Genomic DNA, 19515 nt, shown 5'->3' with positions numbered 1-19515 from the left:
TCAAACTTATATTTAAAAGATTTCAACATTCAGCAGCCCTTGACTTCAGGTGGCAGAGAGTTCCAGTGACGAGAAGAGTGGAGGATGAATACAGAGATGATGTGTAAAGGGGAATTTATAGCATGTTATCACGTGATCAAGTATTGATGTTATGATAGAGAGAAAAAGCAAGAAAGAATATGTATTTTCCAGTTTTTCAATATTCTGATTTATACATCGACTCAAATGGCAACGTTATATTAGAGGTAACTATGCAGCAATTTCTCTATTAGTAAGTGCACCAATACAATAAAATTCTGACTTCGAAAGTGTAAAATTTGAATTAATTTAAATGTACTTTTGGTTTGTAACTTCTTAAAGAAAGAAACAATAAATCAAAACTGTCCCATGTAGATTATTTTATGACTCTAATAAGATAGTTAATATCATTTGTGAGTTAATGAAACAGACCCCAGACAAGAAATTCATAAAGTATAATGAAGTTTCTAACTTAGATTATGCAACATTACACTGATTCTGAAATAAAGGACTCCATTACTTAAGACTCTTATAAATATCCCAGGCGGATCATTACTGCCTACAAATTCGTTTCTATTTAATGCTACAGTGTCACTGCTGCTGTTGCTGTCATTGTCCATGTGCAACAATCATTGCCGCCTCTACCACCATTACTGTTTCATTCTATTGATTCTCAACAACTTCTGCAAATCAATTTTTCATTAAATAAACAATATTTATATTACAGCCAATGACCAAAGTTACATAGCACAGTTTAACGATACTTTTACCAGAAAACAGTAATTTGCATTTACTTAAAATAATTGAAATAAAAACAAATTATATGTAAGTAATAAAAATATTTTATTGTCTTTATTTCTGTTTAAGTACAAACTTTACACATGTGTATTAACAAAATACAATCAAATCACACAAATAGACATGTTATTAACGAAACAAAGATATAGAAATGCTTCAAATATAACTTCAACAAAAATGATTTATATCTAGAAATTTGCACTAATAAAAAACACTAACTATTTTCAATATAAGCTACATATTTTTTTTTTTTTTTTGCTTTATAGGTACCTTCATTTAAATTAAGAACTCTTTTTATGCAATTCAATCCAGCTTGTGAGTGTACTTCTGTCCCAGCATAAAATCAGGTACGTACAGACTATTTTTGTTTTGTTTTTTTTTTACACAGAAGTTTCTAAGTTACAAACAAATCATCAGGATGAATATTAATTGTGGGTCCATTCACACAAATTCATCATAGAAGTGGCTCGAACAAAATATACTGTATTTAAATGAATACAATTTTCATAAACATAACAATGTGACATTATCTGGTGTAATATCCAACTGCAACTATTACCCAACCATTCCGTTTAACGGCAGTCGCTTTACTAACACAGGGCGCCACTATTATGTCACCTGTGCAGTACAGTCACTCTCTCATTCTAGTCATAGACAATGTTTTCTCTCTCGCACAGAGTAACAACATAAGATCACAATGCTGCTGTTTACATTCCACATACAAAATGGTCACCTAGTAAGTAACAGATATGCAATTGTAAAAAAAGACATGGATAGAAATCTTCAATATGTATCTTTTTATTGTTAAGAATATTAGCAGACAATTGTTCAATATATCAAGAACATTCTATACTGGACATTGTTTTTCAGTGAAAAATAAAAAAATTTGTAATGAGCTTCAGATATCCGGAAATAAAAATATTGAAGTTAGGGACGACTGAAACTGAGATAATTCAACAGAACAACAAGAATATGAGGATTTCTGAATGATTTAATTTGGTGAAAAAAATAATCTTACAAAAATAGAGGTGTAGGTATAAATAATTTCTAGCACCAATCCTGACTCAAAATACAGAATCAAGAGCAGATACGTATGAAACATAAAAAGTTCTTGAGACCACAAACATGAATGTAATAAGAAAAATAGTGAAACAAAATACAATAAGAATCATAAATGATAACATGTGGCAAAAGTGTAGCACACAAAGCACAGGGGACTGGAATAGTAAAGTGGTGACAAAAACAGAACGATTATACACTCAAGCAAGGAACTCAATAGGATTGTTAGATTTGTATGATAAATTACCCCACTGAAAGAAATAGTCTGATGTAATAAATAGATACAACCCAACTCAACAAAAATACGAGAGCCTTTTTCACACATTCACATCAATGAGAGATGCAGCCTATGTTTTCAAAGTAGGAAGGGTGCAAATAAAAAGTTTAAATGAATCAAACATCCATCAAGAAATAAATCTGGGAAAAATGTAAAAAAATTAAAGGCGCATAAGACAGAGTTTTTTTTTTTTCAAGGTTTGTATAGGACCAATTCTGTAATATAATTTCTCTTTCTATTGTGTTTCTTGTGCATTTTAATGTTTTCCTGCAACTATTGTTTTCCTTCCTAGTCCCTTAAAAAAGAGAGAGAGATGTTTTGCTGTATTTACTAGAGATAATGGTTGCAATGGTTACTTGAAGCAAGTAACGAGAAAGAATTGGAAGTAAATTCCGAAAAAACCAATGTATACGATCATGTCTCATGATCAGAGCATAGTACGAAATTGGCAATATAAAAATTGTAAATTTATCTTTGAAAAGGTGGAAAAATTCAAATACCTTGGAGCAACAGTAACAAATACCAATTACACTAGAGAATAAATATATGAAATGCCTGTTATTATTCGGTTGTGAAGCTTTTGCCATCTGCTTTAAAAAAACTGAAAGTTGTTGTTGTTTTCTAATGCCAGGCATTTGACAATAAAGTCATTTGACCTCTTGCACTCCAATATTTTTCAAAGATATTATCATGGTCAGCCACTGAAACATACATTTTGAGGTGTTCTGAATCCATTTCTTGGTTTGAGTTGCACAATGGGCAACTGAAAGTTAGAAGTTATAAAACAGTTACATTACCTGTTGTTCTGTATGGCTGTGATACTTGGACTCTCACTTTGAGACAAGAACAGAGGCTAAGGATGTTTGAGAATAAGGTGCTTAGGAAAATATTTGTGGCTAAGAGGATGAAGTCACAGAAGAATGGAGAAAGTTACACAAAGCAGAAGTGCATACACTGTATTCTCCACATAACTTAATTAGGAACATTAAATCCAGACGTTTGAGATGGGCTGGGCATGTAACACATATGGGCGAATCCAGAAATGCATATAGAATGTTAGTTGGGAGATCTGAGGGAAAAAGATCTTTGGGGAGGCCGAGACGTAGGTAGGAGGATAATATTAAAATGGATTTGAGGGAGGTAGGATATGATACTAGGTTCTGGGCCAATCTTGCTGAGGATAGGGACCGCTTTCGGGCTTATGTGAGAGCAACAATGAACCTCTGGGTTCTCTTATAGCCATTTGTAAGTGATGGTTGCAAAGGAGGTGAGTTACTACAGCACATACCTAGCTGTTGTGTCAGCTGTATGGAGGAATGTCATACAAAGAGTCAAAGACACGATCTAAGAAACATAAGTAACAGCAGTAACAACAACAACAAAGATAATAACGCAGTCTAGTATATACAGTCACGAAGCTTGAGTGTGAGGGTGCTAGAAACAATAGACTGTGCCAGTACTATTTGGCATTGTCTGTAATGAGGCGATAGTAGCAATCCTAGTGGTTAGCAACTATCTATGGATGCATATTTACTACGTATTGAGCTTCGTGACTATATACTGGACTGTGATAATAATATGCAAGTTCTTAAGCTTGTTCATGTCTGTGGAAATGATCTTGCCTCTAATAAGTTCACTTTGTGTAAATGGACCCTTAATCATGTAAACAAAATAAAACTACTTATTTGAAGACATTCCTCGTACAATAGCTATAATGGCTCCAGTTACAGCACCAATAATGAGCAACGTCTTTAATAGTGAATCTCTCTGGACTGGGGGTTCATTGGCACTTCCAAATACTGAGGATAGTCCAGCCATACTCAAGGAGTGGAATCTTCGTTTAATTATGTTTTTGTCTTCCTTCAGAGTCTGTTTAAGATCAGACACATTTTTCAACTCTGGCTTCACTGACAAAGGTTTCTTGCAGCACTCAGTGTGGTCATTTGATTCAGAGCAGGATACATCTAAAGAGATAGTAAGTTGAATTACTGTTGGTCAAGTTTATGGAAGATGTATATATGTGTTTTGACTGAATGATTAAGTAACTAAATGACTAAGTAACCTTGCCCTGCAAATAAGCACAGAATATTTAGAGGCCCAGCAAAAAATCTACAGACAAGCTGGTTTCATTTCATAACAAATCAGTTTTGAATACATTCTGTTGGATCAAAGGTGGTGACAGATGGTCCATTGATGTTAATGGTCATTAAATTGTTAGCTATTTTAAATATTATCATGCTGCTGTGAGTAGATTTTATTCGATTCATATAACTGAAACCACTTTCACACGCAAAAGTTGACACTGGCACTGTTGCAACAACTGGGAATACACAAGAATTTTTTTTTTATTGGGTTATTTTACGACGCTTTATCAACAGCTTAGGTTATTTAGCGTCTGAATGAGATGAAGGTGATAATGCCGGTCAAATGAGTCCGGGGTCCAGCACCGAAAGTTACCCAGCATTTGCTCATATTGGGTTGAGGGAAAACCCCGGAAAAAACCTCAACTAGGTAACTTGTCCCGACCGGGAATCGAACCCGGGCCACCTGGTTTCGCGGCCAGACGGGCTAACCGTTACTCCACAGGTGTGGACAATACACAAGAAATCTTGAAATAATGAGGATGAATTGTAACATTTTTACTCAGTGTCTCAAAACATACGTTTTTGTACACTTCTTTTGACTCAAACCTTTCATCAAGCGACTCCACTGAATTTTGGAAGGGAATCTTTGAAATGTTCTGCCAATTTCAGTATTTCTTTGCTTCTAGCTTCAGCTTATTTATGTAATTGATTTTGATTGTATGTAATTTTCTACTTTATTTTATATTATCCTTATATTATGTACGTAGCTGATCTTGATTATTTGTAATTCTCTACTATATTTTATGTAATCTCTAAGGTACTGTATCTTCTTTTGTGTTGTTTTGTATTCTATTACATAATTTTGTATTTCATGTATATTGTTCAAACCTGGTTGAGTGGAAGAGAAGGCCTTATGGCTCTGCCAGGAAAAATAAAACTATTATTACTACTACTAAATGACGTCCAACTGGCCATTTAGCTGTGTCAAAACCCTTCATGTATGGGCAGCTATTTTTCTTCTTATATATGTCTCACTGTGGAGATTTAACTATGTGCACAGTTAGTTTTCTGGGAGTTTTCGATATAAGCTCATTAAAGTTTCCTTTCTTAGTAGAATTTCGATGAAAATCGAATTCAATAGTAGTCGATAATGGACAAAACAGACTCGAAGTTTTACTGTACATCACACCAATTTCTGTTCATCAGCATCAATATATATACACGTTAATGATTAATTACATCTAAGAAATTTTGTATTCAAGTAAAGCTCGTGGAAATATGAACTTATACTGACCAAATGTAACTTGGTGACTGCAGAAGTAGTAGCCATTTTCATCTTTCGGCTTATTCATAGACAGAAGCTGAATTCCTTTCACTGTCTGTGTTCCAAACACCGTGTTGGAGATGTCTGAATATAAATTACTAGAGATTTTTGAGATACCCTGTAAGCAGAAAATTCTGTATCAGTAATACCACGAGTTTCTAACTTATACCCATTATTTATAAATTAAAATACGTAGAATAAGTTATTTTGATCAGCATGTAAGTTTCAATGCATAAGACTCTGTTGAATTCAATACTGTACTCATTTAATCTTAAAAGCTCAAAATTTACTAACGTTCATAATGATTCAACTATGCAAGTAAAACCAGCCTCATATCCAAATACAGATACAAAGATGACAAAAACTCCTCACAGAAGAATATAAAGTATACTGGGGACCGAACATCTAGAAGCTTGGAGACCGTTACTTTTAAGTGGTCCGAACACCCCCTCCTCCCGTACTAGCAGGTACGGTACCTTTCATCTGTAAAACATTTTCTGAACGGAAGTTATTGTATTGTGAGAGCGCAGCTGGATCAGTGAAAGTAAGTGGTCAACGTTTTCAGTTTGTAGTGCAACGAACAATTCTGCTGTGTGTGGGTTCTTATGTAGTGACGTCACTGAAGCCTCTAGTTGTTCTGTCCCCGGTATAATATGTGATTAGGACCAATGATCTGAGCTTAATTTCCATTGTGTCATCTATAGGGTTCCCAGAAACGTCAGAAGAAAATACAGGACACTCAGCACTGACTTTAAAAATTGAGCTTTGGTGTATATATTTTCCATTGTGCTTATCCATGTTGTCTTTGAACAGATTCAATCAATACAATTAAATCACATTAAATACTACATTGAAAATGAAGTGCTTAAAGAATAAATTGAACAAAATCAATTGAAAATGTTCTCCTTACAAAATAGGTTCACCTGAGAAGATACTGTTCTTGCATAAATTAGAGTCACACGTACAATATTTTTCTGAAGAATGAATTTCTACATCTTGATTACACAACTTTTAACACTATATCACTTCAGAATATGTATTATATGACTTTCTCATGTTAAATTTTATCGTACCTGGTTAACATGTTTCGACCTGTTATTGGTCTTCTTCAGAACTGGTTGTTGCTGGTCTTGGCGCCTTTTGTTTTTTTTCCTGTAGGATTGTGTTTGTATAGTGTAATGTGGAGTCAAAAGTGTGTGTGTTCTGAAATTAAGTTGTGTGTCGAGAATTTCATTTGGGTGTGTTTTTGTGTGTCTGTATATTTCATATTGTTCTAGTGTGTTTACTTTCTGGCTTTTTGGTTGGATGTGTAGAATTTCCATGTCTGTGTTGATGTCTGTGATACAACCACACAGGCGTATACAAACTCAAACGTAACACCTGCAACAACTTCTACATAGGACAGATAGGCAGATCATTTCAAATACGTTACAAAGAACATATTATCACAGCCATAACTAAATTACAAAATACTTCCACATATGCAGAACACATCACAAATGCTAACCACACCTACAGAGACATCAACACAGACATGGAACTTCTACATATCCAACCAAAAGCCAGAAACTAAACACACTAGAACAATATGAAATATATATATATATATTTTTTTTTTCCAATGCCACCAGGTTGTCTTTTCGACATTTCTGGTCTTCTCTCCTGGCCGTGGCTTAGTTGTAACCCACTTCTGAGGTTGGGGCGCCTGGAAGGCAGAGTTACATTACCCCGATGATGTGATAGGATGATTATGATAATGTGGTGTCAGGAGAGGTCTTAAATCTAAACTTAACCTAAATTCCAGACCATGAACGAACACAGGAATAATCCCCTTTAAGGAAAAATTCCTGTGCTCTAACCGGGAATCGAACCCGGGACCTCATGAACTATAGCCAGAAGCTCTGACCACTAGACCATGAGGCTGGTCTTATTATTAAATATATGGAACTAAATTACAAAATCACACACACAATATGAAATATACAGACATACAAAAACACACCCAAATGAAATTCTCAACACACAACTCAATTTCAGAACACACACACTCTTTGACTCCACATTACACTACACAAACATACCCCCACAGGAAACAAAACAAAATGTGCCAAGACCAGCAACAACCAGTTCTGAAGAACAGCAATAACAGGTCGAAACATGTTAACCAGGTACAATAGAATTTAACATGAGAAAGTCATATAATACACATTCCGAAATGAATTTCTTGTAACAATTTATTGTTTGTTCTGATGCATTAAGTCATGAATGCAACACAATTCTCACTGAAAAATAATTTCACAATAAGCACTGATTTTGCTGTCTTTGTACGAAATTTGTTTTGCTCATCAATCCACAGCGAGTTCATGTGGGAGAACAATCTTTCATTGCATTTGTACTAGGGATACATACAATGAACTCCATCACTTTTTTTTTTAATTTGGGAGCTTTTCAGCTACTCTTGAACAGATCCACCCAGGCTAAATGTTTTCATTTGAGAATAATTTCCTTCAATTCACTATCTTCTTTTGAATTCAGAACATTTTTCACAATTATGATCTCATCAAACAAGTGAACTTCAACAATGTTTAAACTGGTATATATATATATATATATATATATATATATATATATATATATATATATATATATATATATTTCTAATTGGTTATTTTACGACGCTTTATCAACTGCTGTGGTTGTCTAGCATCCGAGTGAGATGAAAGTGATAATGCTAGCTAGATGAATCTGGGATCCAGAGTCAGAAGTTACCCAGCATTTGCTCTTAATTTAATTTGCACTATCCAACAAAGTTTCCATAAATTCTCAAATGATTTTTACATTTATCTCGACATCTCATTCATAGTTCATTTATAATATTGTTATGAGCTAGTTCAGATAGATTTGACAGACAATGTTTAACCTTGACTCTCGTAATTTCTCCTTTCCTATAGTGCACCAGTGATTACAGGGAAACATGAAGCATTCTGCTTGGAAAACTTTAAGTTCATTGTTTACAATGCCAACTGGACAAGACAATGAACAAGCTGTTTTATCTTTTGTCGCACAAGGGTCTAGTGTTCGTATGAGGCAGTTTGTCCAAACTATGTTGTACTGCTATCATACTGCAAGTCCCACAATGTAAAGTAATCAATATGATTATTCTAAGAAAAATTAATTATAGAAATGTACCTTTTTCCTAAGTCTGAGATCCTTCGACAATTTCAGAATTGTCAGGTGAGGTTTAAAACCCTTCTTAGTTGCAAAACCAGTCAGTTCTTGAAATGAAACTTCTAGATCTTTGGCCATCAACGCTACTTCCTCCAGTACGTCTCCTTGTTGAATTCCAGCAAACAGAACCTAGTAAATTTCAACTATTTGATCAGTAGAAAAAGAAACAAAAAGAATTCACACTTAAAGTAATTTTAAGTTTAGTTTTATTTACAACTTTAATTATTTTTATATCTGAATTAAAATTAAATTTCTACAACGAGTTAACATTTTTAAATATATGAACACTATATTTACTCGATATCAGGGGCGTACGCAAGGGAGAGGTTACGGGGTTTGAAAACCCCCCCCCCCCAAACTGACAAGGCCTCCTGCTGATGACATCGAAGTTATTAATATGTTTAATCTTTTGACATCAGTTTTCAGGTAAAGCTTGCAATCTCTCCTGCTTCCAATTGCACATTTCTTTTTCCATAAGCTACAAAAATAACCACTTTCCATTAATTATCATTTTTAAAAGCGTTTTCATCAACTTACTTTATCTCCAAATGTGTGAAGACCTGAGAAATGCAGAGAAGTAGATTTACTGAAGAATTCTTTATAGTCAGAAACACATTTTTCCACCATTTCAGCTGCCCTAGAAAGAAACATTTAATATATCACCAGGCCTTAAACTAGTTGAAATTTTCAAACTCCTAGTGTAACTATATATTCCCAAATATCATCAGCAGTTATCTTGCCACTACTCCACAATACTTCTAAAAAAATGTCAGATTTCACTGTCATTTAGTGTTTAATCTACATACACCAGATATAATCTTATCCCATTCCACTTTATAATTTCTCTGTGCTGTGTGTTCTTCTACTGTCGAGAGCAATAGATTATCAGAATTAAAATGTTTTCTGATCCCTTAAATTCGTAAAGAAATATCATACAATATCTGACAAGCATATCAGATTTGCTAACCTGTTAACATGTTCTATGTCCCGCAGATGAGTTGCAGCTAATGTTATATGAAGTGTGGGAATTGACGACAGAGTAGTCCGCAAAGCTGGTTCTTTGCTCAGGATTACTTCTTGCACCATTTTCACGACCTGATGAATCTAGATAGAGTAAAAATTATTATTATTATTATTATTATTATTATTATTATTATTATTATTATTATTATTATTATTATTATTATTACTAGTTTATCTCCTCTATTATTTATAATATACATGACTCACATTATTAAGGAATGGAGATTGAAACCACATGGAAGTATACCGATAAGTCGTTTGTCCCAAATAGATACTTTATTATTTGCTGATGATATTGTGTTTATGGCAACTTCAGAAGATAATTTACAACGTTTGATTTACAACTTTAATCAAATGGCAGAAAGTTTCAATATGGAAATTTCAACTGACAAATCTAAAGTGATGGCTTTTTAGGAAAGGAACCAGTCCGTAGCAAAATATGCATCAATAATAAGATCATCGAACAAGTCAAAAATTTTAGTTATCTCGGTTACCAAATTTCATATGAAGAAGAAAAGGATTTGAATGAGAAAATTATTAAATTCAACACAGCAATGGGGCTAATTAACAGATATTCAAACCAACCTTAGTACAAAAATACACGCGCACCAGAATTTATAAAACATTGGCCAGACCTATACTCTGTTTTGGTAGTGAAGCTTGGACGATTCGTAATATTGATTCACAAAGATTAACGGCGGAGAAATGAGATTTATGCGTCGTACAGCGGGATACACGAGAATGGATCACATTAAAAATTTTGACATTATGAAAGAAGTGTAGATTGAACCGATTACGGAATATCTATAGAAATACAGACAAAACTGGAGATCACATGTCATCAGAATGCCTCGTTCTAGAATTCCACGCCAAATTTTAAATTACCATCCTGTGGGCAAGAGATCCTTGGGCAGACCGTTCAAGCATTGGCAAGAGACCGAAACAGGACACTAGGATCAATACATGCAAGGATGATGATGATGATGATTAGTATTACTAAATTTACTGATGATTGTGATGATGATCATGAAATGTTAAGAAGAAAAATGTATCACCATAATTATTACTATTCTGTTATTATTACTGTTGTTGTCCAATGGCATGGGGATTATTTGATCTGCACTATTTTCTCCCTAGCTTCCCAATAAAGCCCTGCAATGTTGACACTTGTGAGTCCAGTGCACTTCTCCAGATGGTCTTATTTTGCACTGCTCCTGTGTCCTTGCAAATGATGCATCTATCAGATGCAGCGCAGTTTATCCTGTACAAGTGTTCAGCCAGGCAGTCATGACAAGTTTCCATCCTAAAGAACGCCACTGCATGCTTTGTATGTCCTCTCTGCGATATATATTAGCATAAGGCTTATCCTTCAATAAGTTGCATTGAATAGCTCTTTGGCAAATGCTGTTTTATATTGTTGATCTGCTTGTGAAGTTCTATTTTGGCTGATGGCTTAAACTTAAACTTTATTGTAGAACCTTCCTGTGCAAGTTGGTCTGCCTGCTCAATCCCTTGCACTCCAATTTGTGCTGGTATTCACTGAAGAACAATTTAGCCATGTTTTGCCTTTACTGTTTTAATTAAATTTCTGATTTCCTAGATTCTGTGAGATGTTCTGTTTTTATAGCTTGTAATGCTGTCAATTGTTGATTTCGAATCAGTTAGAATTACTATTTTTCTCTTGAGATATGGTTTGCACAAAACATCACATAATGCTGTTCTAATCGCCTCTATTTCTCAATCAAAATGGTTGGCATTACCTTCTAATGCTATGTATTGTGCAAAATCTCTACAATATACACCAGCTCCTGCTTCGTGTCTGTTATTCAGTAAGGATTCATCAGTAAATATTCTCAGCCACTGGTTCTCATGTATTGTTGCTATTGTATGGACTTCATTTCAAGAAGTATGTCATGTTTTTTACTGACTGGTTCCAGTAAATCAACTCAGTTCTCAATATCAACATATGCAACATTATAACTACTATTCTACAAAGTAATAAAATGATACTGTACCTCAGGATTTGATACTTGAATTCCTACGAAGTAATTTGGCCGAAGAATCATTTTTCTTTCATTTGGATCACAGGTAGATGTTTTATATTTTTTCTTTCTTCGTTTATGATTACTTTTCACTGATTTATCCTATAAACAGAACAATAACAATGCAATTTAGTGCCCATAAAAACGAACACTGATTTAACATATGTTGTAACTTACATAGGACAAAGTGTAAATGTGTATATATATCCATTGGGTGAAACGAGCGTTGAGCGGATTCCGCCAATTTTGGAAGACACCGACGTACTTGAACTGCCAACATAGAAAACAAAAAATCACACTCAATCACTTTCACCTTCATCTTGACGGAATAATAAAAGACTAAACTAACCTCACCTAACCTAACCTAAGTGCGTCGGTGTCTATTCCAAAATCGGCGGAATCCGCTCAACGCTTGTTTAACCTATCCACTGTACTCCAACCTCCCTCAGGCAACTTCACCGGCATCTCTGAAATTAGCTGAAGCATATATTGATAATACCATTAATCTCTGAACAAAAAACCAATATCTAGCTGCTGCCACTGAAAAGAGATGAGAGGGAATAGTAAAAAAACGCCTATTCACCTTAACCTACCACGGCAAACTAATGTTGCTGTATTTAGAACTACGACTAGCTACAACTACCTTGCAGCCCATGTGCACCACTTTGACGTACTCTCTAGAAGCTAATAGAATTATCATACCCTCCTGGTACGCCAAACAGTTAACGCTATTTTGACGTCAATAGTGACATATTTGGTGACATATGTTAATGTTCGTAAAACTTAGGAATTTCCCACTCCTTTAACATTCATCATGTTATAGCTCCTAAGATAATCAATCGCACTGTAATTTTTTATTTGATAGCTCAATGTCTAAGGAAGACATAGAAAAAAATTCGAAATTAAAATCTTTTTTAAAAAATAAAAAAAAAATAAATAAATACTAACTTCAATGTGATCTGTTCAGAATAAATATGTACACCTTCAAAAGTTGATAAGCGGTAAACTGTTTTTGTTTTTCACGTTAGCGGTCAAAGCAAGAGAAACATTGAGAAAGAATGGAAATTACTTTTAAAAGTGGTCGCTACTCAAAATCTTTACTGGTTACTGAGTTACAGTGAGTTAAACAAAGGAGTGCTTTCGTTTGGCGAAGTACTCACACCTTGTTGAAATCTCAACGAAAAATACTTTCCTGAGCCTTCTTGCACTTTGACTTGAATAATTTGTCCATCTTGAGCTGTTCTAAGTAGACGAATATCGTCCACAGCGGTAAATCTCAAACGAAATGCTATGTTTTAATACTGAATTAGGCCTATGGTGAACTTCAGTTGGATCCACGTTATCCAGCTAGAGATAGCGGGTTCCACTATTGAAATAACGTGAGATGAATGGCCTTGCTTGGCTTTTTTATCTTACATCAGTGACATCAACATAGCGTTAAGCGTTTAGCGTACAGTGAGGGTGCAAAAATTTTCTACTGTCTGTTCTGCAACCATGACTCTTGGATGCTGGACACTTGCTCCATGTTTTGATCTTACAGAAGCCAACAGGACAATATTGACACCTAATATCACATCCATTTACTGAGTAGCATGACACACACAGAATGATAGAACTGCCAAGAGTAAAATTGAATGAGAAGAAGACCTTCAATGTCACTTCTTAACAGTTAGAGATGGGACTAGGTATCACACATAATAGCAGAATATACAGCTTGTTCCTATGAGCCTATTACAAACTTTGAGGAGTGAAAGGTATCAAAAGAAGAAACTTCTGCTTATTAACCTTTACTTAACGATGCTCCAATATGATGTTCTATGCCCATGATTTCTTCAAGCAGTTTTCTCTATGCTAAAATAATAAAAAAAGAGCTTCAGGCAGTACTCTTATATACAATGTCACACATATCAATATTAACCATATCACTTTTCACAGTTTTGATGCAGGTATATTTAATAGCCATTTACTTCACACCCACCACACAATATCCACTATTACCAACACATTCTTGTACCACAGACGTGGACAAATTATTAGACTAAAACGTTTTTCTTGGACACATAATATAATTCGTCATATCAATTATCAGTATAATTCACAGAGTCTCTATTGTTGTAATATCATTGTTTACATCTTCTGGTATATTTTTCCAATGGTTAAGTTTGTTTTTTCTGGCTGTGTTGGTACTACTGGTGTTTTAATTATATACTGCAGAAGATATTCTCCCATGGCCTGCAAGAAGACCGGACATGAACAAAATTGAAAATCTGTGATCTATATTGAAGAAGGAAGTGAACAAAAAGAGGCTTACAACAAAACATGGACTCATTTAAGCACTGTCTGATGTCTGGCTAAATGATGCTGATATTCAAAGAAAGTGTCAAACTTTGGTTTACAGCATCCCTGACAAAATCAACGTGTTAATAAAGAATAAGGGAATGTTCACAAAATATTAACCTCAAAACTCAATTTTCTGTTCCATTATATCTGTGCAAAATACATTTTTGTTCATTATTTCTACCGATAAATACAGCTTCGTTACACATATAATTAATTTAGTCTAATAATTTGTCCACGTCTGTACTACAGCATACATGAATATTGCAGAATTTAGCTTTCCCAAAAATACTTCAACAAGAACATACGCTCATGGCTGTACATATGAGACTTCAAATCAAATTTTAATTTACGGAAAACATTATCCATCTTTTGTGTAGCAACCAGGCTGGTCACAAGCTTCAGATATCAAGGTACCGAACTCTTCAGAAAAATATTTTTCATCTTAATTCTCCACTTATGCAGAATGCGGACAATAACTTTCCATGTCCATTATCAAAGTATCCCACTAACTCAAAGTCATCCCAGTTAATAGTAATATAAATTTATTAGCTCTCCTTACTTTTTCTTTTAGCTGGCTGTCACTTGTATCACTTTTTCACTACCACAGATAACAGACACAATTTCATATTGCGAGATAAAAAAAATGAAATTTTTATAGTCAAATAAGTTTGTATATTTGCATTTAAATCACGAGCTTTGCTGTCTGTATATTACGAGGACGTCCAGAAAGTAAGTTTCCTTGCGGTCGTTTACAGAAAAAAAAACACAATTTCATAGAAAGATTTACTACAACAGATACAGCAATTGTTGAGCTATTTTTGGGTGCATTTCCGTACAGGGGCAGTGGTATTTCTCAAAGGTTAAAGCTCACTTTAGGTGTGTGTGTATTAATCGAAAATTAGGGTCTAGAAAATATCGAGAATAGGACGCATGTTTATATGACATTTTTTTTCGATTAATACACACACACACACACCTAAACAGGGCTCTAACCTTAGAGAAATGCTGCTGCCCACGTACAGGAGTGCCCGACAAATGTCTCAGTTGCAGTGGGGAATATGTTGAAAAATAGCTCAACAGTTGTATCTATTCCAATAAATCTCGCCACGAAATTGTGTTTTCTGTCTGTAAATGGCCCCAGGGAAACTTACTTTCTGGACGCGCCTCGTACTACCGTTAAGTTAAGTAAAGCTTAGTGACCTAACAGTATCGACGAAGAACCACAACAATTCTTATTTAATATTTAGATGCTATAATACAGAGTGGAGCATTTATCAATATCAAGGTAGCACCTGTTATCTGGCAAAGGTGCGTCTAGAGACTAGTATGAGGCACATTAGATCACACTTTTGCTATCTATGTGCCTCTTGTTACCGACAATCAACATTTTCAATTTTAAACAGCTGTTTCACAATTTCTCAAATAATTACAACATACCAGTACTGTTGGTTATGTTTATTACATAACTTAGTAGGCTAGTTTCCTGGAAAAAATTCCAAATTTATCAACAGTGTGGTGCCTGCTGAACCAAGTCACGAATCGAAAAGTAAGGATCTTAGTGAAAGTACATAACAATTTCATAAAAAGTGTGAACAAGGTGTTGCAGCAAATGGGGGACATTTTGAGCAACAATGTGAGTTAGGTAAGTATAAATTCTACAGGTCTTATTTAAGTATTGTATCAGTGCTGGGGATATAGGCATGTGCATTGCGGTAACCAAATTATAGCTTGGTGGAGACTAGCACCACCTATCTCCCATCACAATAAATGCTCTTCACTGTATAAACATAAATATTCTCATACTTACTTTAAAATCTTAAATCACTCATTCTGCACATGGCAAATGTGCATAAAGGATTCCGTGCAAGAAAGGCTGAAGACCTGTCGGCCAAAAGGAAAAGTGTCCCCTAATCTCATCTCAATTACTACTGAAGATTTACAATTTACTTTTCCAACTTAAAGAAATCCATATTACTTACCTTTTTACGCTGCTTACAAGAAGTGTCATTCAAATCATCACTTGCTTTTCGTTTCTGGGAACACTGACTTTCCCCTGAGGACTTTGACTCATTATCGTCTTCAAGTAAAATATTCAACATTGAAAGTTCTTCATATATAACGCTATCTTGATTATCCATGGTAACTATTTACCGATAGGCTGTGAATAAATGCAATTTATTAACAATTAGTAATATTAACATTTGAACCACATTGATCTCTATCTACTTTAGATAGGTATATTAAGATTCTATTACACACACAAAAAAAAAAAAGAATAATAATATTGATGCAAATGTGAATACAACTGTATATAAAATTCTCGATTAGTTTTTTGAGTTTAGCCGATAGTTATTTACGCCATCCTTCTGCAAATTAAGCAATTTGTTAAGACACTGTTCTTAATGCATTGTAATGCATGTAGACATATGAAGTGGCATTTCATTCAAAGTGGGATAAAGTTTGGTACAGTAAGGTTAGGCTAGGTCAAGTTTAAACTTCAATGTGTAGCGTCCTGTCGACTATTAGAAGAATCCTCGGAAATTATTTAGTAAGCCAGGCCATCTTCCTGCAAGAGAGATCCAGAGCACTTATATCTATTTTAATTAAATGTTCAACGTCTTCTTATGATTGACATATCGTCAGCCTATTTAAACTTTAAAATTTGGGAAAGTATGTGCCCTGGACCTCTATTGCAGGCATGTGGCTTCTCAATTCTCTATACATTTTCGTAGAAGACTATTTATTTCCCCTGGACCAAAAAGTGCAACACCAAAGTGGCCATAATTATATACTGCTTTGGCGACGTTCGAGGAATTTCGCACGTATAATCAAACTTCATTGAAAATCCATCTTCCTGTAATAAAATTTCTAAAAGCTAACCTACGCCCTATTATAAAACGCAACAAAATAAACAAATTATAAGTATGATCGCGATCCTTGCCAAACAATCAATTGGATTACAGCTCCATTTCTTTCTCTTAAAATGAACAATATTCTGAAATATGAAGCACAAAATTTATTTATCAAATACTGTAAATTCAGGAACAGAATCACATTAACATAACCTCTAAAACAGCGTTACTACCATTTAATACACGAAACGCCAGATTGATACATTATACATAATTGAAATTGAAAATACCTTCAAAATTACTTGGGGAAAACAAGAATTTAAAATTATACGATGCCATAATGACGCTAACGTTACATTTATGCGCTTTCAATCACTTTCATGAGTGTAGCAATTAGCAATGAATGTAGTCAGCTGTGTTGTGCAGTGTTGCCATTTGATTCTTGACAAGGTATAAAACGCCGCAGAAATAGCTGAATTTATAATACTGTCAAGTAAAATGAGATTCCCTACTCCTACTGTGACTGAGTGATGAGAGCTTCAACTTGTCACGCAGGCGGTCCGGGTTCCAATTCCATCACTGAAAAATCCATAGCTACTTTTGTTATGGCTTTAAGAGAATTATCTTATATTAAAAAAGTTGACACTTCTGGCGAACGAAGTCGCAGCTGGAGGTTTTTCTCGGGTTTCTCCCGTCTCTCCGGCATCTACATCGTTCCTTTATTTCATAGCATTCTCTGAACGCCAGCTGGAGACGCACAGAGATAGCTGGCCTAGGGACGAGTGGAGTTGCCTGCTCGAAACTAGGATCATTGAGCTCTATACTAAATAATGTTGAGATCACCGACTAGGATACGCAGTGAATCTAAAATAGTATAGTGCAATAAATCCGGCGTGAGTTTGGGAATGCGCCTATGTAGCTCGAGGGTTAGCGCAATCTGCGCAATAAATCTCGAAAGGTTGCAGTGTCCCTCTCCCGAAATTCAATTCAAATATGTAAACTGAGAATGTAGGCTATTTAATATTAACTATTGCCACTCTGTTAAAAAAGCTAAATTCCCATACAAGGAATACAAACTTGAAATATTTTACCCTCTAATTAATCTAGCTGGAAAATCGCTGACTTGGCAACACTGGTGTTGTGTACCAATCGGTGCTATCGCATTCTCACGGCGCGATTTTTAAATATAGCGATGACCATGCTGAATCCACTTACATAGCCTATTTATACCTAATTTAACACATTCATGGTTTCTACACAGTCTACTATATACAGTCGCGAAGCTTGAGGTGATTTTTTGCAAATCTCGTGATAAAGCGCTCCAAGCGGTTAGCAACTAGAAACAATAGACTGTCCACGGTCGACTTTGGATTGAATCGCATTTCCATCGAGTGCTAGCTCGTTGCGTATTTCACATTGATGCTTGTGAAATGTTCGTTATTGGTTGTAATGAAAATGTTAATGGCTAAAATACAATAACTGGAATAATAATATTTTACTAGAGACGTAGAAAAATTAAGTTCGTTTTAATGAAATTTATTGATCACGTTTTATTTTCAATTCTGGTGGGATTATTATTGCTTAGGCCTACTTTTTTTCGAAGGATATGCTTTTAATTATAGCTGTTAATTTTGTTGTTATTTTTATTTGTTACTTTACTAGAGACGCAGAAAAAAGTCTGTTACAATAAAATTTATTAATCACGTTTTATTTCCAATTCTGGTGTGATTATTATTGCTTAACCCCATCCCACTTTAACTACGTAAGCCTACACTACAAGTACCGGTACACATAAGTTAATCCATTAATTCATATTTCCATTATTATTGTTGTAAAAGGAAATGCAAATTAATATTTATTGGTTTCATAGTTAATTTCGCTATAATCTTGAATGAGTGAAGCGATTATAGTAAATTTCAGTTCGTTTTGCACAAACAAAAATAATATTAACCTATTTCTTGCAGGTACCTTCGAGTTTATGGTGGAATTTAATATACTTCATTAAACTAATAATTGACTTTATGCATTTGATATTTCAATAATGGAAGGAAGGTGTTAATTTTTCCAAAAGAACACAACGAAAGTGTAACATATTTTGTCGGCTGCTAGGAGAGAGATCTGGGATGAGGCGATAGTAGCGATCCTAGTGGTGGGCAACTATCCATATTTGCATTTTTACTACATATTGAGCTTCGCGACTGTATATAGTAGACTGTGATTTCTATTTGTATGATATTTTAACACGCATATTCTTCAATGAAATCGAAATAATTCCGACTACTATTAAACTTCAATATTTCCAAACAATTTTAAATTATGAAGGAAAAGCTTAGGCAAGGGCAAGAAACATTGTGGTGGTCATGATAAAGTTTTTTTGGGGGCGGGGGGAGGGAAGAGTTTAAAAGTTTAAAATGTTGCGAAAAAATTACAAATGTCGTGTTCATTACAATTAAACAGAAAAAGCATTTAA

General features: G+C 34.6%; 1 protein-coding gene across 2 annotated transcripts; it reads right to left on the bottom strand.

Annotated features, from left to right (window-relative positions):
• Positions 1-1086: 1086 nt before the first annotated feature.
• LOC138696774 (A-kinase anchor protein 7-like) lies at positions 1087-17488 on the bottom strand. 2 transcript variants are annotated; one of them, XM_069822168.1, is made up of 8 exons: positions 17336-17488; positions 16173-16351; positions 11827-11955; positions 9756-9892; positions 9326-9425; positions 8750-8917; positions 5531-5678; positions 1087-4116 (listed from the first exon to the last, which is right to left on the bottom strand). In XM_069822168.1, exons 2-8 carry the CDS (start codon positions 16329-16331, stop codon positions 3830-3832), a joined length of 1128 nt encoding a protein of 375 aa, XP_069678269.1. In that variant the 5' UTR covers positions 16332-16351; positions 17336-17488; the 3' UTR covers positions 1087-3829. The 2 variants fall into 2 exon arrangements, with proteins under 2 accessions (XP_069678269.1, XP_069678270.1); XM_069822169.1 differs by lacking the exon at positions 17336-17488 and adding an exon at positions 16001-16074 and having other exon boundaries at positions 16173-16309.
• Between the last annotated feature and the right edge of the window lie 2027 nt (positions 17489-19515).

The sequence above is a fragment of the Periplaneta americana genome, chromosome 3, assembly GCF_040183065.1.
Source record: "Periplaneta americana isolate PAMFEO1 chromosome 3, P.americana_PAMFEO1_priV1, whole genome shotgun sequence".
Taxonomy (NCBI): Eukaryota; Metazoa; Arthropoda; class Insecta; order Blattodea; family Blattidae; genus Periplaneta; species Periplaneta americana.
This window is presented reverse-complemented; position numbering and strand designations above follow the sequence as displayed.

Coding starts and splice junctions, on each gene's coding strand:
- LOC138696774 (XM_069822168.1), bottom strand. CDS start 16,331: ATGGATAATCAAGATAGCGTTATATATGAAGAACTTTCAATGTTGAAT. Junction 9,426..9,755: donor GACATAGAACATGTTAACAG/GTTAGCAAATCT, acceptor GTTTCTTTCTAG/GGCAGCTGAAATGGTGGAAA. Junction 8,918..9,325: donor TTCACACATTTGGAGATAAA/GTAAGTTGATGA, acceptor GAAATTTACTAG/GTTCTGTTTGCTGGAATTCA.